At 56.1% G+C, this 21,027-nt stretch overlaps 1 protein-coding gene across 3 annotated transcripts in view; it reads right to left on the reverse strand.

The window, feature by feature from the left end:
- ATP2B2 (ATPase plasma membrane Ca2+ transporting 2) overlaps nucleotides 1-21,027 on the reverse strand; it is a 365,210-nt gene that overhangs the window by 51,176 nt on the left and 293,007 nt on the right. For all 3 annotated transcript variants that reach the window (XM_065933889.1, XM_065933890.1, XM_065933891.1), the window contains 5 exons: nucleotides 12,774-12,899; nucleotides 11,136-11,168; nucleotides 9,994-10,053; nucleotides 3,409-3,450; nucleotides 2,425-2,583 (listed from right to left, as the gene is read on the reverse strand). In XM_065933889.1, the coding sequence (XP_065789961.1) occupies nucleotides 2,425-2,583; nucleotides 3,409-3,450; nucleotides 9,994-10,053; nucleotides 11,136-11,168; nucleotides 12,774-12,899 (420 nt within the window). The remainder of the gene's footprint in view (nucleotides 1-2,424; nucleotides 2,584-3,408; nucleotides 3,451-9,993; nucleotides 10,054-11,135; nucleotides 11,169-12,773; nucleotides 12,900-21,027) is intronic.

The raw sequence follows: 21,027 nt of genomic DNA on the forward strand, positions 1-21,027 counted from the left end.
AGGAACTGCTAGCATGGGGCTCTCACACTGTTGGATGTACAGAGGGGACCACTTATTTCCTCCTTCACTCAGGCACACACTGTTCCTATTCTAGGAACAAGGGACACAGCAGTAAAGAGACAGAGTCCCTGCCCTCGGGAAGCTGAGATTCTAGAGGAGGAGGCAAACAAGAAACAAAACAAACACACTAAGAGGATAAGTCCAGTGGTCACATACGGATGTGAGAGCTGGACCATAAGGAAGGCTGAGCACTGAAGGACGGATGCTTTCGAATTGTGGTGCTGGGGAAGACTCTAGAGAGTCCCTTGGAGAGGAAGGAGATCAAACCAGTGAATCCTAAAGGAAATCAACCCTGCATATTCATTGGAAGGACTGATGCTGAAGCTCTAACACTTTGGTAACCTGATGTGAAGGGCTGAATCATTGGAAAAGACCCTGATGCTGGGAAAGATTGAAGGCAGGAGGAGAAGGGGACGACAGAGGATGAGATGGATGGATGGCATCACTGACTCAATGGACATGAGTCGGAGCAAACTCTGGGAGGTAGTGAAGGACAGGGAAGCCTGGCGTGCTGCCGTCCATGGGGTCGCAGAGTCGGACACGACTGGGTGACTGAACACCACCACTGGGGAGGGGAAGTGATGTGCCCGAGGCCACAGGCCAGGGAGGCACTGGAGAATTAGTGCCTGCAGGTAGCTACCCACCCGGCTCCCTCTTGCCAGCTCATGTGCCCAGACACCCCCATCCACCTCAGTGCTGTGCGGGTGTAGCTGAGGCTGCCCACACCTGCAGCCTCTGCCAGAGGAGACTGGCGTCTCCTTGTCAAAAAGTGCCTGGCAGGTCCACCCACCCCAATCTGATGGCCAATATCCAGAGGCTGACGCAGGGGTCCAGAAGCCCAGCCGCTTTGCTGCAGCATGGGTCGGACCCTGCAGAAGTGTTCATGCTCCAGAGCTCCCTGTGGGATCAGGTGGAGACGGGGATTTCTCCGGAAACCTCGGCTCGGTCGGCTTCTTCCTGGGCTCTGTGGCATGCTGGGCCCTCTCCAGGTCTCCCCCTGAGAGCACCCCTCCCCAAACCCTGTGCCCACCCATCTCAGGCTCTGCTTGCAGGGAATCCATCCCAGGAGAGGAGCAGCGGTGGGATGTGAACCAGAAGGGTGCACGCCTGGCAAGGCTGACTGAGTGGCGGAGGGGATGAGCCAGGACAGGAAGGCCATGGGATGCTTCCCACGGCTCTGCTCCCTGCCCTCCAGCACCACACTGCCGTCGAGCCTTCCCCGTGGTGGGGAGGGAGGAAATCCCCAGACCCATTGCCACCCGCCCCCGCTGCCAGCTGTGGAGCCCAAGAGCCAGCTCAAGCCCTGTCTGACAGTCGCAGGGGCGGGAAGCCAAGCTCCCGGCAGCCGGGAGCTGTCACCAGGCCCCTGAGTTTAAATATAGACGGCCAAGCCTGCAATTTGCCTCTCTTCTCCACACTGCGGTGCCTATAATTAGAGCTGGGAGACAGCCGTGGAAGAGCAGGCAGCCAGGTGGGGAGACCGTGGTGTTTGCCACATCCTTACCCAGGAGAGGAGGCCAAGATCGTGTCGGGCGGGCAGGGCTCACCATGCAGCCGGGCTTGGCTTTGGGGGCCTGAGCGGCCGTCATCAGCTGTCACCTGTAGCTATCAACTCGGTTGGGAAACCTGGCTCGTGTTGTTGTCCAGTCGTGTCTGAGTCTGTGACCCCATGGACTGCAGCACGCCAGGCTCCCCCGTCCTTCACTACCTCCCGGAGTTTGCTGAAACTCATGTCCATTGAGTCGACGATGCCATCCAACCATCTCATACTGGGGCTCAGACAAGGGGCTTCTCCCTGGGCTCCGAGCACTGCCCTCCATCTCCCCAATCTTTCCTGTGCATGGCAGCTGGGGTGGTCACTGCAGAGTTCAACTCCATCCTTGCTCACACCTCCTCCAGGGCTCGCAACGTCCTCAGGATAAAGCCTGCACGGCCAACTCCTATGGGGTCTGCCCGCATCCAGCCACCACCCTTGCCTGTACGTGTAAATAATCTCCTTTACTCCTCACGGCAACCTGTGAAGTGGGGGCTACAGGAGCCCAAGTCCACGGACCGGGAGCGCAGGTTCAGAGCTTGGTGAGGGTGCTTGCCCAAGACCTCAGCGCCGGAGCTTGACGAGATTGCAGGCAGGCTGCCCCCAGAGCCCGCGCTTCCTTCTTGTGCCTGTCTGAGTGCTAGCTGAGTGCCTGCTGAATCAGGACTCAGACTGGTTGCCGTGGCAGACAAGGGTGGGTCTCATGCAAGCCCTCGCTTTGCAGATGAGGTAGCCGAGGCCCAGTCAGGGGCAGGGCTCTGCCCCGGGGACCCCTCTGCGCGCCCTTTGTCCCCCCAGCCCCGTGCCGTCCGCCGGGGCTGCGCGCTCACCTGCCTTGCCGATCTGCACGGCCAGCTTGGTGAGCTTGCCCTGCAGCACCGACTTCTCCTTCTTGTGCATGTTGGCCTTCTTCTTGTCGTCAGCGTCTCCCCCCTCGGCACTCTTGAGGGGTTGCATCTCCATGGCGGCCGCCCCGTCCTGCTGTTTGGCTGCAGGGGGCAGAGCACACACATATGTACACACACATGCACACACGCACGCACAGACACGTGCACACACACAGACATGCACACCCACAGGTTAGCCTGCAGGGTGCGGGTGTCGGCACCCAGCCCCCTGCCCAGGGGAGCACGGTGAGACCCTCACTCCCCAGCCTGAGACCCCCTGCATGGCCGGCACAGATTCCCTGTGATGAGGGGTCAGCCTCTCCCTGCTGGAGACCCTGGACCCAGGGCCACAGGACATAGCACGGAGGGACACGGCTCCACCCTGGACTTGTAGCAGGAACGGGCTGGGGGCGCCTCTGGGCCTGAACAAGTCCGCCAGCCCTTCCCCAAAGGGCTCTTCGACTTTTCCGCATTCAGACAAGACACAGGCTTGGACTCTGCCCAGTTGTTCCTTAGGCCATGTTGCTGGAATATTAAGTAGTCAGTAGAGAGAAGGGACAAAGGGGGACTTAAAAAGTGGAAGAGTATGTCCTCATCCACAGGTGCCAAGACCCTGCTCCTTCAGCACAGCCCTGACTAGTGGGCTTGGAGCCCGACCCCTTGGCCCCTAAAGATCCCAAAGAACCAGCTTCAAGCCTTCAGCTGAACGGGGATATAGCTCAAAGCAGGGGAGACACTGGCTTGCGGGTGGACTGTCGTGAGGACAGTGCCGCTTCCATTTTTTCTGGTACCACGAGATCACAGCTACCCCCCCCCTCCCCCGCCCAGAGACGTCAGGCACCCAAAGGCGTGGATGTCTGCCTCTGATGTGGCCCCTAGAACCAGCAGGGAGGGGCCGCAGGGACCAGGTTAATACAAAAGGGTTACCTTTGCTCTGGCTGGCGTCCACATTGCCATCCTGCATTTTACCTACACGACAGAGAATTTTAACAGACAACAGAGAACAGACAACACACATCGGTCACCATGAAGACGCAACAGGGCCACGGACATTCATGTCAGCTGGGCGGGCGGGGATGGCCAAGCCGGCTCTGCCCCTCAGTACAGGGGTGCCGGGGAGGCCCCCCAGGCAAGAGCAAACCCACGGGGGTTGCAGGGTCTCTCTGGATTCTCTGAGGGCGCAGAGAGGGGGCTTCCAGGGGGATTATGTTAGCCGTGAGCATTTTACGGATTAAACAGCAGCCTTTAGGGTAAAGGAACCACACAAGCAGAAGGAATGAGAGATCTCAGGCCCCCAGTGATGAATTTGGAATTTGGTTGGTGCTTTATGTGGGCTGAGAAGAGGCAAAGGCAGAGAGAGAGAGAGAGAGAGAGAGAGAGAGAGAGGTTGATTTTAGAATGGGGAGGTGTTCGGTCAATGTGCTCCTTAGTTTCTGGCTCCAGGAGAGATGATTCCAGTTCCTCTTCCTCTTGGTGGTGGAGGATGAAGCCACGGCATGGACAACCCTCCCCGCCGCCCGCCTCACTGAGAGTGATTCAGGCAAAGGGCGTGCAGAGGCTTCCCAGCAGTGGGCTCAGAGGCACCCACAGGTGTCTGGGGGCTCGGTGGCCATGCCGTGGCGCCCAAGGGGAAGCCACCCCATCGCTCCCCTCAACTAAAGTGTGTGTTCTTCACTCTAGATTGCCTAGTTCGGGCCACAGCAGAGAGGCAAAGTTGGCTTGGTGGGAACCCCTGGATGCTCCCTACCCCTAGCTCTATAAGAGTCGGATGCTGTCTAGTGCTGGGTCTGGAGCTCCCCACCCTGTAATCGGGGCCACGTGGCAGGCTGCCTCCCCAGGCTCGGCCCAGAGCACGTGGGCTGCGTTCCCAGGGTGGGAGGTACTGGTGACTGCTACCTGGTAGCTAGACACCTACCTGCACCTGCTGGCCCTGCACGGATGGGGGCACCCTCCTGTCCCCTGGCTCATCCTGGGCTTTGCCCCATGGCTCGCCACCCCAGGAGGACTCAGAAGGTTGCTGAACCCCTCACCACTCCTGGATAATCACTGTGAAGGACATCCTCACAGTTCGTGGTCCAGGCCCATACATGACCTCCATGGTTTCAGCTGGTCCTCACTGCATCCCTCCTGGGGTGCTCCAGGATCATGCCCACAGACAGATAAAAAGCTGCAGCTCAGGGAGGGGCACTCAGCAGGGGCTCTGCCAGCTCTCTGCAGGTGAGTGGACAGCTGGCCCCAAAGGGTGTGCACATTTTTGCCCCTCCTTGGGAGAAAGCAGCTGCCCCCCATCCCCTGAGCCTGTGGTGGGGTGGGCATTGAGGCGGCAGTGGTGTGACTGGGCTCCTGAAGCTGCTGTTTCAACACCAACTAGCCCTGTGACTTCACTGCTCCCAGCTTGGCTTCCACCTCCGTAACAAGGGGTTGTCATCTTGCCTCCCGGAGCACCTAAAAGTTACCTTTTGTGATAACCACTCGCCCAGCAGCATTCGGCAGTTTGCAAGTGTCTCATGTCTTGTCAGTTTTCCTGGTACCCTGCAAGGCGGGGTGGGAGGGACTTTCATCCCTCTCATTTTACGAGGAAACTGGGGCTGGGGGAGGTTCAGAGGCAGTCGTCATTTACAGAGCATCCGGATGACCTCTGCAAACACTGTCGTCCCCACACCACATTCACGTTCCACTGACTGCCTCAGAGGGAAGCAGCGGCTTCCTGGGTGCCAGCTCCATACCATCTCTGCAACAGTGCCGGGCTGTTCCCACCGCTCCTCCCAGCAAAGGGTCAGTGGCCTGCCCTGGGGTTGAAAGAGAAGGGCCCCCATCCCCGTATTCTAAAATTCTTTCTACCAGATTAAGGAACAACACGGAAGAAGGCTTCTCAGAGCTGACAGGAATGAACCACAACAGTTGTTTTTATGTTTAAACATGATTTCACTAACTGGGCTAAAAGGCACCAGAGGACTCGGCTTCAGGAGCTGGTGTGAGGGGCACAGAGGGACCTCTGTTTGCATCGCACATTATCACATGCAATAGCCCACGTGTGCCCATTAACCAAGCCAGCAATTTCCTCTTGTATTTCCATAGCGATCACGTGCCAGAAAAATAATCAACAATGCATATGTCTGAGGGAGGGAGCCGTGTCCTGGGGGCACTTGGGTGCAGATGGCCTGGTTTCTTGGAAGCGAGGGACTCATTTGGGGGCTCTCCTTAGCCAAACCAATGCTCCCATGGCCCTGGAACGGTGGTGGGGTCCTGCTCTGCCCACCCCCCACGGGACCTGGAAGATGGGCTGATTCAGGGGAGCTGGGATGGAGGACAGGAACCAGGACGGGGGACCGGGGTGGAGACCCAGAGGCCTCTCTGCATCAGATGCCAGATGCATTTTTGCCAAATGGATCAGTCCTCTCTGGGCACTGTGAGGGTCATGGGTGTGGAAAGCCTGGACGTGGAGGGTCAATGGTGAGGAGACCCAATAAACAAGCTTTGAGGAGACAGGCTGCTAACTAGGAGAACTGGGAGGCGTCACTTCTCTTACCCGTGCCTACATTTGTCCCTCTGCGAAATGCAACAATTTCAACCAAGGTGATGCTTATGAAAAGCACTGCAAAGTACCCTGTAAGTGTCCAGGGTTAAGAGCAATGTATCACTTAAAATCGTGATTAAAAGTGATGTATTCAATAGTGATATATCAATAAATGGGTTTCCCAGGTGGTGCTAGGGGTAGAGAACCTGCCTGCCAATGCAGGAGACACAAGAGATGCGGGTTCTATCCCTGGAGAATCCCATGGAGAGAGGAGACTAATGGGCCGCAGTCCATAGGGTCACAAAGAGTTGGGCATGACTGAAGCAACTTAGCATGTATGCACGCATGTCAATAAATATAAAAGAATCAATAAAATGGCAATTATAATGCCTCCAGAATGAATGGGACACCCCTTAGCGCTCAGTTGAGAGGGGCTTGGGGGCGTGGAGTGAGGAGGGGCATCCCGCCACCTGAGTGTGTCTTCCACATCCAGGTCATCCTGATTCGGCTCAGATCAAGGAGTGGAAAGGAGTGGTCCATTCTCTCACTCATAAGGCTCAGCTTAGCACCCTCAGCCTTCAGCGCACTCTGCCTGGAGCCTGGAGGGCGCGGCAGAGGGTAGGTTCTCATTCACTAGGCCTGGGTGAGGTCTGAGAGTCTGCATTTCTAACGAGCTCCTGGGAGATGCCCAGGAGCATGCCGGCCTCCAGTCACAATTCAAGTAGCAGCAGCTTAGAGCACCGGCTCCAAAAACAAACACATGAAAAGATGCTCAACATCACTCATCATCAGAGAAATGCAAATCAAAACCACAATGAGGTACCATTACACGCCAGTCAGGATGGCTGCTATCCAAAAGTCTACAAGCAATAAATGCTGGAGAGGGTGTGGAGAAAAGGGAACCCTCTTACACTGTTGGTGGGAATGCAAACTAGTACAGCCACTATGGAAAACAGTGTGGAGATTTCTTAAAAAACTGGAAATAGAACTGCCATATGACCCAGCAATACCACTTCTGGGCATACACACTGAGGAATCCAGATCTGAAAGAGACACGTGCACCCCAATGTTCATCGCAGCACTGTTTATAATAGCCAGGACATGGAAGCAACCTAGATGCCCATCAGCAGATGAATGGATAAGGAAGCTGTGGTACATATACACCATGGAATATTACTCAGCCGTTAAAAAGAATTCATTTGAATCAGTTCTAATGAGATGGATGAAACTGGAGCCCATTATACAGAGTGAAGTAAGTCAGAAAGATAAAGAACATTACAGTATACTAACACATATATACGGAATTTAGATAGATGGTGGCGATAACCCTATATGCAAAACAGAAAAAGAGACACAGAAATACAGAACAGACTTTTGAACTCTGGGGGAGAACGTGAGGGTGGGATGTTTTGAAAGAACAGCATGTATATTATCTATGGTGAAACGGACCACCAGCCCAGGTGGGATACATGAGTCAGGTGCTCGGGCCTGGTGCACTGGGAGGACCCTGAGGAATCGGGTGGGGAGGGAGGTGGGAGGGGGGATCGGGATGGGGAATACATGTAACTGTATGGCTGATTCATGTCAATGTATGACAAAACCCACTGAAATGTTGTGAAGTGATTGGCCTCCAACTAATAAAATAATATTAAAAAAAAAAAAAAAACAAAAAAAAAAAAAAACAAAGTATATTTGGGGGGGTCTACCAATCCCACGACATTCAGCCAGGAAGGGTCCTGCGGCCACGTCAGTCTGGGAAGCCCTGTGTGACTCTCACTCTCTACCCCACGGCACAATCGAGGCTGTCTTTTTGCAACGAGGAGGAAGCCAATTCTACCCAGTGGTTCTTAAACAGTTTTGACCACAGGATCCTTTCTTTGCACGGAAGACTTCTTAACGTGCTTGTGAAGTTTATTTATTTTTTAAAGCTTTTCTTTTTTTTGAGGATGTGGACCATTTTTAAAGTCCTTATTGAATCTGGAACAATACTCCTATTTTGGTTTTTTTTTGGCTGCGAGGCATGTGGGAATCTTAGCTCTCTGACCAGGGACTGGACTGACACTCCTTGCATTGGAAGATGAAGTTTTCACCCCTGGACCGCCAGGGAAAAGTCCCTACATCACTGTGACATTTACACCAGGAAGAGCAGCACACACTTAGAGCCAGGGAATCCTGGCTTCACGTCCCAGCTTCGCTACTGTCTAGCTCTGTGACCTTGGACTAGCGTCCTGATCTCCATGAGACTCAGTTTCCTCATTTTAAAGTGGGGACAAAAAACTGACCCACAAGGTTATCGTGAGGATTAAATGAGATGCTTGCAAAGTGCCTGGTGCACAGAAAGTGGGTAAGAAATGATGTTTCCCCATCTTTCCCTACAGTTTTTCTTGGGAATATATGGATGTTTTTGGCTTGAACTGGAAGTGAGGCTGCGGCCTTTTTGAGACCCACCAGTCTGGATGGGGTCCCAGCAGGGTCATCACCCGGGAAGGGTGCGGGGAAGCAGGACGTCACTTCCTGTTTCCTCCTTCTCCTCTCCCTCCTCCCATGTGGATTTGCCTACTTCGTTACCTTAGGGCTTCTCTGGTGGCTCAGTCTGTAGAGAACCTGCCTGCAATGCTGGAGACCCGGGTTTGATCCCTGGGTCAAAAAGATTCCCTGGAGAAGGAAATGGCAACCCACTCCAGAACTCTTGCCTGGAAAATCTCACGGACAGAGGAGCCTGGCAGACCACAGTCCACGGGGTGGCAAGAGTCGGACACGAGTTAGCGGCTAAAGCGCCAGCACCACCCCTCCCTCACATGTGACACCTCCCACACCCCAGACTGTCCTCTTTTCTCTTCCTGTGCCTGAAATAGACCCACACCCGAATTAGCCCTTCCTGGCCAGGTGCTGCTCACAGAGGAGTGTTGCCCAGCCCCTGACATCGCTTGCTGCTTCCGTCTTGGGTCACTTTGAATCCGAGTGGCTCAGCCAGAGGTCTGGACAGGGGAGGGGAGGAGGAGGCAGAACCTCAGCTCCATGTTTTCTGGGGGTGGTGAGGAGTAAATGATAGGATGGATGAGAAACCTGCTGCCCAGTTCCTGGGATGAGCGATGCTGGGGAAAGAAAAAGCTTTCCCTTCCCTTCAATTCTCGGGGGCAATGGTTTCATGACTGAGCCCTAAAAGCTCTTAGGAGCAGACCGAGTGACTTTATGTCACCTGACTTGGGGACGGGGATGACCAGAGAAGATGGCAGGGTATAGAGGTGTGAAATCTTCCAAAGGCGAGGCCAGTGAATGGAGTTCCTTCCTGCCTGTGTATAAGGAGGGTGAGATGCAGACCCAAGGTACAGTGGCAGCCCTTACCCCCATCGCCCATCCCTGGGAGGGCTGGTAAGAATGCAGAGACTCAGGACAGACACTCCAGCGCAGGCAACAGCGAGAAACACCAGTCCACACCGCAGGGACAGCGCTGGGCCCGAGCCCAAGCGAACCCTCTGCCCTTTCGGTTTGCGAAAGAAGAGAAAGAACGTCTACTAGTGGCTCAGCCATGCTACAGGGAGGGGCCAGGAGCTGAACGCCGGCCCGGGTCCCCCTGCCTCGAGGGAATGGTGTGAGTCGAGGATGGGAGCCTGCCCCGGGGACCCAGAGGCCAGCCTCAGCCCGGGTCCTGACCCCGGGCCTTCTTCCCCCAAGCCGGGACCAGGAATGTGCTTAGGAGAGGGCCACATGGGGAGGGAAGCTGCTTCCAGGGAGGGAGGGGAGACCAGACCTGAAGCCAGGGTCACGTCCCTCTTCTGACCACCGCCGGTGGAGGCGGACGGAGCTGGGTGCCCGGGGGTGGCTTCTCTCTTAAGCACCTGCCCCGTGTGTGAGAGGATGACCGTCCCCGAGCTGCCCATGCACATCCAAGTCTGGGCCATCCCGAACAGGGAGGGGAAAGCCCAGAGCTGGGGGTGGGGAGGCGCCCACCGCCCAAGACCGAGAGCTGACCGGGGGCGGGGCGGGAGACGTACCATTGACTAGGCTGGTATTTGCACTATCTGCAGCATTTGAACCTGCCGCACCATCGGCCGCTGTGGGGGTGGGAGGGATGAAAAATGCAGTGGTCAAAATGGAGGAGAGCAACAGCGCAGACGGCAGCAACAGTAGACGCGAACCAGCGTGCGGGGAGGGATGAGACTATGGGTGGAAACACACATCTCCGCCGGAAATCGAGAAACGCAAATTTGGGGGTGAGGGTAGGGTGAAATGCTCCCGTGGAGATGGCACACAAGTCGGAGGGCAGAAACTCAGACACGGAGGGTCTTTGAAATAAAATATGGAGGGTGATCCACGTGGGTAGGTGGGATGGTCGGTGTGAGGTCTGGACCCAGGCACCCCGTTCTCCCAACCAACAGAGCAGGTCTCTCGGCCAGTGAGGGTTCTGTGAAGGTCGGCGGAGGGGCTGGCTGACCATCATGGCCAGAGGGACCCATGGCCAGGAGTCGCTTCAGCACGGGGTGCAGTAATAGCACCGGCCGTTCTGAATGACCGCTGCTGTGTCCTGGAAGGACATCTGTTCACGGCAGTGACCTCAGATTCGTGTGTTTGACTCAGGCCACTGCCCACGGCCAACTCCTCCTTTCCTGACTGACGCCAAAAAGGCTGCCTTGGTCTTGCCCGTAGGAGATGCCCCACCACTTAAAAGATGACATCAGGCATGTTGCATCTTGTGCACGAGACAGAGAGGGTACTAGTGAGATTTCCTTAATTTAGAAATAAAAAGTGATATGAGATGCTCAAATTTGCTCTGGTTGCTTTTTCTTGGGGTGGGGGAGAAGGGTTCTGTGGGAAGGAGAGGGAACAGACGCTGGGTGAGTTGGCCGTGCCGTGAGGCGAGGGGCTCTGTGGGGTCTCATGGTGCTGAATGTACACGGCGTGCCACTGTCTGGGATTTGGGGGCGGTGGGGGTGCCACTGGCAGCATGGGGTGCTGGCCTGTCCTGCGGGGCTGGCAGCACACGGGACCACAGAGGAGTTCTGGGGTAGGGGGCAGAGCTCCCAGCCATCGGGTACCCTTCTAGCTGTGTGCTGGGGGTCTGGGGCTGGGGCTCAGGGGTCAATGGCTGCTGTTACTTCTAAAAGCCCCTTCTACCCTGAGGGATGTCTTACTGTACCTGGTAGCTGAAGGCCATCCCCCTTCTTCACACCTGTGTGATGATTTTTGAGACATGTTAATGAAGGAGAAGCATGTACAGCCACATACACGCCCGCCCGCACATGCACACACACACACACACTCCAGCACGCTCAGAGTCATCCTGAAATGGAGGGTTGTAAGCAGCGCCTCTGGTGGAGGTGATGGGATGGAAGCGCTAAGGGGGTCCAGCCCTGGGAACCCCCCGGGTCTGCTCTCAGGGGCCTGAGAGGCTGGGCTGCCCCCCATCTTCCTCTGCCATGTCCCCTCCACATCCCACCTCTTTCTTCTGCACTGCTGTCCCCCTCTCAGTGATGGGCAGGTAAACATTCAGAAAGGGACTCTGACCCATGCCGGGCAAGAGAGGCCTGTTTTCTTATTGGCATTGTAAAAAACACCGGTCTGGCCCGTGGTAGCTTCTGGGTGCTTCTGCCCCTCACCCAGGCCCCCGTGAGGCCAAGGAAGTGGGCAGAACTGCTACATCCTGCCCAGCCGCCTGCACCCATGGCCGCTGGTGGCCACTGCTGCCACATCACTGCGTGCACGCTGCCCTGATGTGCTCTGCGCCTCACGGCCAAGGCTTGGCCTCAGATTCTACCTCAGCTTGCACAGATCACAGCTTACTGCTACCGTTCCTGCTGGTGCAGCTGCCATAATCTTAGGAGGACCCCAGTAGGAAGCAGGTTTTGGCCCTGGGAGCAAGTAACCTTTGATTGTGACCCAGGCCCAGAGACTGGCTGACCTCTGAGAGCTGGAGGTTAGTCCTGTTGTCCCTAAAACCAAAAGAGGGGTCATCTACTATCTCATCTCCTTCCCCTGGGTTCCAGAAGGTCTGGATGTTGGGGACTCTCCTCTGGAGCTTGGGGAAGGAGACAAATGAATGAAGATGTGAGAGGGGGAGGGTCACCAAGGCTGAGTGTGAGTGTTGGGTAAGTAGCCAGCTGTTTTGGACCAGAAGCTGGTTGTTAGACTTGGGCCCAGTCTGATGGGATTGGGGCTCACATCTCCCAGTCAGCCCTCCTATGCTCTGAGAGGCACTTGCAGCCCAAGCTGCCAAACTGCTGCACCAAGGGGAGCCCATGGAGTGAGGACACTTGCTTCTGGGGGAGGAGGAGATAGAACTCAGCTGAGATTGCGGCTCCAGGGGCATTGGAGAGGGGCTCACGACAGTTGATTTGGAGGCACCTTCCCCAGAAGCTCCCCATCACCTCTGGATAGAGTCTCCACTGAGTGTGCAGCTCTGCCCAGTGGAGTTGAGAGTAGTGATGGAATATGCCCAGGTTGGGTTTTCTATTCAATATCAGGGCTGATGATGGGACCAGGTCACACCTGAGGCTGGAGACTAAAGAAAAGGCTCAGCACCCTTGGCCTGGTTCCAAGGGGAAGGGGAGCCCCCCATGACATGACTGGACAAGACAGAGACTGGGACAAGACCCTGGAGATGGAACAGACAGAGCCTCCTGGCCCGAGCAGGGCTTCAATGATTCCGGAGGTGACTGCTGGCACAGGGTGTGGACATAAAATGCACTCAATAACTCTCTCGTTGAGTGAAAGAATCAACAAAAAAAAATGTGGCCTTAAGAGCTCCTCTCCTGGTCCACAAGGGGGCTGGGCTTACCTTTCTTGTCTTTCTTCTCTTCCTCTTCACCACCGGCCCCCAGCAGGGTAAAGATAATGCCAGTCTGAGAGTTCACACCCACGGCGGTCACCACCATCCGTCCAGAGCCCTCCATCACGTGGGTACCTAGGGATGGGGACGAAAGCCAAGTTACCATTGCACAGCCCAGATCCCCCTCCCCCATGGAGTGGGAGGAATCTGGTCCCAGTCTGCTCCTGGCAATTTGCCTGTCGAGGTCCTGGGGCACCTCCTACAGTGAAGGTTTAATGTGTATCATGGCAGTGGGTCCTTTAAAGATGACTATACCTTGGGACAATGCTATGATGAGCCAGGAACTCAAACACTGCTATACTTAGCTCTTAGGCCCCTGGAAAGCTCAGGCTTACCATCTCCTCCCCATTCCTAGAGAGTTCCTTTCTCTCTCCCCATTCCTCCTCTCCCTGCCTTACAGGTCAAGCAGGGACCACTCTCGTCTTTTCCTTCCTTGATATATCTAGAACCATACCTCATTCTATTTAATTTTGCAACTGGAAAGAAAAATGCCAACTAAGCCCTCGGCAGGACTGCTTAAAATGAAGTTCACCTTCTTCCCAAAGATCTGAAGAAAGAATTCAGGGCTCAGTGAACTTGGATGAGGAAACAATGAAATCTTAATTTTCACAGACATCAAACTGAAATTTAGCATTTTTCCTCCACAAAGAACAAAGTCAATGGACTCCAGGAGTGTTAGCAGTGCCCACACCATTACATGTTACCAAAATCACAGTTTCTTAAAAATATCTCTTTATAACTGCTGTAGATAGGTTTTGAAAGTGAAAGTTGCTCAATTGTGTCCAACTCTTTGCAACCCCATGGACTATACAGTCCATGGAACTCTCCAGGCCAGAATACTGGGTGGGTAGCCTTCCCTTCTCCAGGGGATCTTCCCAACCCAGAGATTGAATCCAGGTCTCCCTCATTGCAGGTGGATTCTTTACCAGCTGAGCCACAAGGGAAGCGCAAGAAAACAGGAGTAGGTAGCCTCTCCCTTCTCCAGTGAATCTTCCCAACCCAGGGATCAAACCGGGGTCTCCTGCATTGCAGGTGGATTCATTACCAGAGCTATCAGGGATGCCCCCAAGATAAGATACTTTTTAGGCTTATGCTTATTTTACAACTAAGGCTGCTATTAAACTGATTGCTGGATCTCATTATTCAGTATACTAATAAAGAAATGCATATGTTACTATACCACATATTTATTCTTTTCTAATTACTTTAACTATTTCAATATAATTGACTTCCTTTGTGATCCAAGGTATTTCATGTATTTCAAAGCTTTCTGAATAGGGGTGGCCCATGATGACCCTGGACCTTCCCAGGAGCCCATGGTACAAGAAAAGTTACAAACTCCCTTTCGAGAATTTGAGATTTTGGAAACTGGGTTCCAAAGGGTCCTGGAATTCTTCCAAGGGCCTGAGGGGAGCTGTGGGGGAGGGAGGTGGGAGGCCTTTGAGCAGAGTAGCTCCACTTTTACTCATCTCTGGGGTCTTCATTGTCAACTTCTACTTGACAAGAGGGCACTCTGCTTAGTAAAGAACGTAGGGAAGTGAGTGAAGTTTGGCCTGTCAGGCGCTTATTTTTTTGTGGTTTTTCATTTTTACTGCTCTGGCTAGAAAATTCTCTATACGAGCACACAGCTCCTCCTTCAGCAGACAGGTAAGAATCCAGTCCCGCATGGTGTAGGGTCTCCAGCCATCCCCAGGCTGCACAGAAAGAATTATATCTGGTTTATCAGACAGGCGGCCATGGCCACTGAGCCCAGACACCAAACACCCCTGAATACTTGTTTCTCAAACTTCTGCTGTTTTCAGATTTTCCTTCCTTCCCCTCAAGATCGATGGTCATTTCTTCCTGCTTTCAGGGTCATTTGTCAGTAATGGCCTTCTCCTGGTCTCCCAATTTGCTTCAGACTTGAAGTCTAGGTGGACAGACTCATTAGAATTGCATGTAAAATAAGAGTCAATAGGTTCTAAGTCAGGGCAGAAAGCACTTTCCTTAAAGCAAGGAATCTATTTTCGCGTTTCAAGAGGTTTCATCTACTACGTTTTCCTTTTTCTTCTAGGACCTGAGTCATATTTTGAGATGGTGTGTCTGCATGTATAGGTTTGCACACATGTCTGGTTGTGTGTGTGCGCGTGTTTGTGGGGCTCCAGCTGTTTGGCCTCTAGGATGTAAGGATCTTAAAGTGCTTTACAGACAGATAGATATTCTCCAGTAAGTTCCTCTGAGGTGGTAAAGGTCAGTCTGTCCTTCCATGAAGGGTAAACTAAGTCATGAAGGCTCCCAGAGGCAGCCTGGAGCCTAGCAAGCCGTACCAGAACCCAGGCTCTCAGGGGAGGTGCTCTGCGGCTAGCTTCACACCCATCCCCAGGCTCCTGCCCATCCCCAGGCTCCAAGCCCATCCCCAGGCTCCAAGCCCACCCCCAGACTCCTGCCCATCCCCAGGCTCCTCCCTATCCCCAGGCTCCAAGCCCATCCCCAGGCTCCAAGCCCACCCCCAGACTCCTGCCCATCCCCAGGCTCCTCCCCATCCCCAGGCTCCAAGCCCATCCCCAGGCTCCCACCCATCCCCAGGCTCCCACCCATCCCCAGGCTCTGCGCCCATCCCCAGGCTCCGCGCCTATCCTCACACAGGGAACAGTGGGGACCGCAGAAGGTGCTCGAACACTGACTCCAGGCTGGAAGGTCCAGGCCTGGTGTCTTCCCATCACAGGCAGACCCCGGAGCACACTGTCCTCACCAGGGGCACAAGAACAACCTGGGCCAATTATGGGACTTCCGGAACGACAGTAACTTGCTGACAAAATGCTTCTCAAGCGCGGGCTCAGCTTGAGTGGGGGCTGGCAGGATGGACTGTTAAGTATCAGCGATATTAGAAGGATGAGGAACTAAGGCGCAGAGGGGTCACCTGTGGGCGGTGTGAGGTCACTGCAGATCTTTAAAGGTGAGGGGTGAACACACTTCACCGCACTCACAGGGTGTAGACGGCGGGGGCGGTAATCAGCACGACCTTCCGCAGGACACCTACTCTGCACCAGGCCTGGTGCCCTCGCCCCGATCCTAACCCCAACCTTAACCCCGACCCTTCACGCGCAGTCATCTCATCAGCTCTCGCGCTGGCCCTCAGCTGGCAGAGGAGAAACCTGGGGCTGCGGGAGGAGTGGCCCGTGAAGGGTCCCTGGCTGGGGAGGGACAGAGCCCTCTGCCCGGCTGGTCAGATGATGCTCTTCCCCAGGAAACAAGGCCACACGCTGGTCCCAAACACGTTCGTGAAGAAGTTAGCTTGGCCTGGGTGTCGACAGAGAAGCCGCTCCCCACCTCCTCGGCCCTGGGCCGGATGGAAAAAGACACAGGGGGCCAATTTCCACCCAAGATAATCAGACCCCAAATCACCTTCTGATCTAATCACTCCCAACTCAGCAGGGAGCTGGCGGCTCTGCACCAGGAGGCAGGGAGGAGGGGGAAGGAAGAGGAAGCCAGAGAGGTGACCTCCGGCCACAACACAGGGACACGGGGAGGCGGGAGAGAAGGGTCAGCACGCCTCCCGCCCAGCACCGAGGAGCCCCGGGGGTCCTCCAGGCCTCAGCATTAGAGGGGCCAGAGGAGTTGGGGGCGTCACCTCCCCTGCTGGTCCCCCCTCCCTCCACACCCCAGCAGCACGCCCAGCCTCAGCTCTGACTACCGTCCCCCGGCTCAGACCCTCCACAGCTCCCCGAAGTCCAGACGCCTTAATCAGCAACCTCTGGGTCAGCTCTCAACCTTCTCCGAGCCCCGGACCACCGACTTCTGCCACACGCCCTCTCCCTGGGGGCGGCACAGCTCACTGGGCCCTTCTGTCCCACAGCCGACCCCAGCCCCACGCCCATCTCTGCTCACAGTTATCACCGCCTGAATGCCCTTCTTCCACTTCTTGTCTGAAACCTCCTCTTCAAGGCTTAGCACAAACACCCCTCCTCTTAGGTGACTTCCTTGACTCCTATAAAAGGACGTCTCCTCTCCCCTAGTCTCCTCTGCTAGCAGTTTCCCCAGGGGGTGCCGCCTGGCCCCTGAGCCCCTGGGGGGCAGGATCTGAGTGCATTTCCCCTCTGCCTCCCACAGCACCGCTGTCACTGCCTCCTTGTTTTCTGCATTTTTCTTGGTGGGCAAGTGTTACACTTATAATGGAGGACCCACACCCCCTCCATAAGCCATCTTTATGGTTTTACAAAGGGTCAAATTCATCCAGCCCAGCCCTCCTCCCCACAGCTCCCTGGACTGCCCCCCACTCCCCTACGAAGACTTCAGAGCCTGGCTGCCCCTTCCTGCCAGAGGAAGAACCGAGTGGACTGGGTCTCCCAGCTCCAGGATCCCCTGCAGGGGACAAGCTTTAAGCCCAAGGGCCGAAGCTCCCATAGTACAACCTGAGGCATATAAAACACAGGTCTCTGTGTGTGGACAGAGGGGAGACCCTTCTGGGGAGGGGCGCCCTGTCTAGACTGTGAACCAGGCTCCCTTGGGCACCATCCTGCGGTCCCCACAAGTCCCCAAGGAGCCCCTCAGAATACACCACCTGGGGGACGGCCAATGGAGAGGGCCCTGGGTTGAGGAGGAAGGGACCTGGGATCAGTCTGGGGTCTGCTTCTGATTTGCTGAGCGGCCTGCGGCCAGCCCTCTCCTCTGTGGACCTGTTTTATCCCCTGTTAGAGGTCTGGCTTAGGTCATCGCCTCTCGGCAGTAAAGTCTGGAAATCCAGGTCTCCCGGAGATGAGGGCCCCTTCCGGGTGGGAGAGGGCAGCCTCTATTAAAGGCAGCATCTCGGGGACTCTGGAGGGGCGGGCGGAGGCTGAGCGGACAGACTGACCACAAGTTGCTCCCTGTCTGGGCCACGCTTATTCACGCAACAGATGGGTATGGTGGGGTCCCGCTCTGTGCCAAGGGGCTCCCAGTGGTCCCTGCCCTCCAGGGACCTCACAGTCTAGTTGGGGGAGCAGACAGGCACAGAGATGAGCAACAACACAAGACAACAGAGACCCAAGGGCCCCTAGACCAGCGGGAGCAGGGAGGGGCTGGGGCACTGTCCAGGCAGAGGCAGGAGACGGCCACGAATCAGCTGCGCTGAAGCTCAGAGCTCATGAAGGGAGCAGCGGCCTGAGCAGAGGGCTGCGGGGTTGGGGGTCTGTTCGGGGCTCAGTGGGGAGCCGCCGGAAGTATTCTGGGAGGAGGGGAAGAAGAGAACCATCATGTACAAAGATTCCCTCCGTGCCCCGCACTCTGGCCCGCTCTTTCCACTTGGTGACCATGGTCCCTGGGGAGGTCACCGTTGTCACCCGCATTTCAAAGCACACTGCTGGGGCAGCTGGGTGGCTCTGGCTGTTATCCTCCCCCCCTTGTAGGGAGGGCTTATGCACAAAGTCTGAGGCAGGGCTGTTTGGGGACACGGTCCCGAGGAGTGAGAGGGAGACAGGTGAGTGGCGGGGGGGCCGTGTCAGCATCCGTCTGTCCATCCATCCGTGAGTCAGAAAGGAGCTTGGGCCCCGGGAACTCTGCAGGCTCCAGTCAACAGGATGGCCTGTCCAGGCCCCACCTGAACCTTCATCTCGTCCCCCTGGAGGTGATTTCTGCAGCCTCTGAGCTGGCAGCAGAGTGTGGGCCAGAGCCTACCCGACTGCAGGCTCGAAGCCCACCTCTGCCTCCGACTTGCCCCAGACCTGGTCCAGATGGCCTCTCAGGGCCACAGCCTCTGGTGATGACAAGTGGGGTGCACCGAGGCCCTGTGGGCAGGCCTAGTGAAGCCTTGCTTTGTGAAATGAAGCTTCTGAGCCCAGAGAGGTCAAACGGCTGACTGAGGCTGCGCGGCACACGAGGCACAGGCTGGGGCTTAAGCCCAGAGCTCCTCACTCTCCAGGTTTTGACTTCCGAAGCCTCTCTCCAGGCAGGGAGTGTGGAGAGGTCGGGCTGTCTCAGAGGCCTTTTCCTGAGAGCAGAGACGTGAAGACAGGATGGAGGCCCTCTCTGGGGGGTTATCACCTGCCTCCAGCACGAGCACCAGGCCAAGTCCATGCGGTCCCCAGCCCAGACGCGATGCTGTCATCGTTACTGTCATCGACGCGGTTAACAACAGCAGTAACGCACGCCCTCGAGCACTCCAAGTCGCAGAGCGTTTCAGCACCCATGAGCCCATCCCCCTCACAACAACCCAGTGAGGCAGGCCTTGGTGCGGGCACCACCCCAGGCCCCTCCGCCCACCTGCGGCCTCTCCGGCTCAGAGAGGTTGAGCGATGGCCCGGGGTCACACAGCTGTGAGAGGTGGAGCCGGAACTTGAACCCGTGCTCTATCCACTACACCCCGCTGCCTCTCGTGGAGAAGAGGCAGGGTAGTGTAATGGAGAGAGCGCGGGCCGAGTGGCAGACAGGGCCTCCCCGCGGTCACGGTGTCGTCCTAGGCTCCCCGGCGGCGGCGGAAGTGGCGGCAGGTCTGGTTCCCCGTGCCTGGCCTTGCGCTTGGTGGGCAGGGTGGGCAGCGGGCCCCAGAGGGTTGTTGAGGTCCTGGGTTACCTCATGCTGTTCGGGCTCTGGTTCCAGGGGTGAGGGGGGAGGGAGGAGGGGGTTCCTGCAGGGGGCTGAGCTGGAGGGTCTGCTGGGGGTGGGCCCTGCGGCTTTTGAGGACAGCGTGCTGGTCCCTGCCGAGTCCTTGGTTTCCCTGTGGATTCACTGTGTGTGTGTTCATCAGTCCTTTCCATCACTTTGTGACCCCATGGACTGTAGTCCACCAGGCTCTTCTGTCCACGGGATTTTCCAGGCAAGAATACTGCAGCGGGTTGCCATGCCCTTCTCCCAGAGATCTTTCAGACCCAGGGATCGAACCTGTGTCTCCTGTGTCTCCTGCATTGCAGGCAGATTCTTCACCCGCTGAACCATCCCCGGAATTCACTACAAGATGCTTCAAATGGGCCATAAAGTCATGGGCTCCCCGAAGGTAAGCTCGTGAGCGGGGGCTGCAGGGGAGCTGAGAGGCTGGAGGGGTGGTGTTCCACTCTGGCCCTGTGCTCTGAGGGTCCCTACGTGCCTGAGGGGCCTCACCTTTCCCCTGCTGCAAATGGAGATCAGGGTAGGGCTCTCCAGGCATCTGGGGGTCTCTTGCGTGTGCATGCATCCTTCCTTGTCTCAGTCATGTCTGACTCTTTGCGACCCCACGGACTGTAGGGGGCTCCTACAGTCAGGCTCCTCTGTCCATGGAATTTTTCTGGCAAGGATACTGGAGTGGGTCGCCATTTCCTTCTCCAGAGGACTTTCCCGACCCAGAGATTGAACCTGTGTTTCTTAGGTCTCTTACACTGGCAGGCAGGTTCTTTACCACTGGCTCCACCTGGCAAGCCAGGCTGCCAAGTGGCAAGTCTGGGCATGTATTTCTAACAGGAGGGATCTCTGCTTTCATGGGGCTCTCATGGGGGTTCATGACCCAGAAGGGCTAAAAACCACTGGCCTTCCAGGAAAGGCAAAGCAAGGCTGAGGAGCCTGGAGAGGCAGGACGTCTAAATGCCGCAGGGCCGCTGCACCGGGTTCCAGCCTGGGGGATGCCATGGGCACTGGCGGTGCCTGTGAACACGGATGGTGCGTCGGGTGACAGCACTGCACCTGTGCCTCCTGAGTTGACAGCTGCGCTGTGGTTACTCATGAAAATACCATTTCTCGGGAGACACACCTGAAGGAGGAAGGGGTCCCGACAAGGGAGAGTGCCTGGCTCCCGAGAGCGAGGGCAGCGCGTCGGCCATAGCGGTTTTATCAGAGGGAGGGCATGCAGGCGGTCATTGTGCTACTCTTGCGACTTTTCTGAAAGTTTGAAATTATTTTAAAATACAAAACTAGGAAAAAAAAAATTAGGCCGAGTTCATGGGCCCCTGCACTCCAGGGCCCATCCACATGTCTTTCTTCCCAACATCTTAACCAACTGTACGTGAAGTATCTGGACCCCTGGGTCCCCTTGCAGAGTGGACATCACTGTCACACTGGTGGCATGTGGGCAGGCGGCAGGGGGAGAAGGCGACACTGGGTTTGTTGCCCATCCCCGCCCCACCCCCCTCCCGGCTTCGTGGACATAGGATGGCCCTGAGATTCCTGCACATCTCCTCTGCCCAGGTTGAAGACACTGCAGACACGGGCCTGCGTCCTTCTGTCTGTTCTCGGGGATACGCTCCAGGCCTTTAGGATTTCCTTTGTGCCCTGAGTGCTAGAG

This window comes from Muntiacus reevesi, chromosome 4 (assembly GCF_963930625.1).
Source record: "Muntiacus reevesi chromosome 4, mMunRee1.1, whole genome shotgun sequence".
In the NCBI taxonomy this organism is placed as follows: domain Eukaryota; kingdom Metazoa; phylum Chordata; class Mammalia; order Artiodactyla; family Cervidae; genus Muntiacus; species Muntiacus reevesi.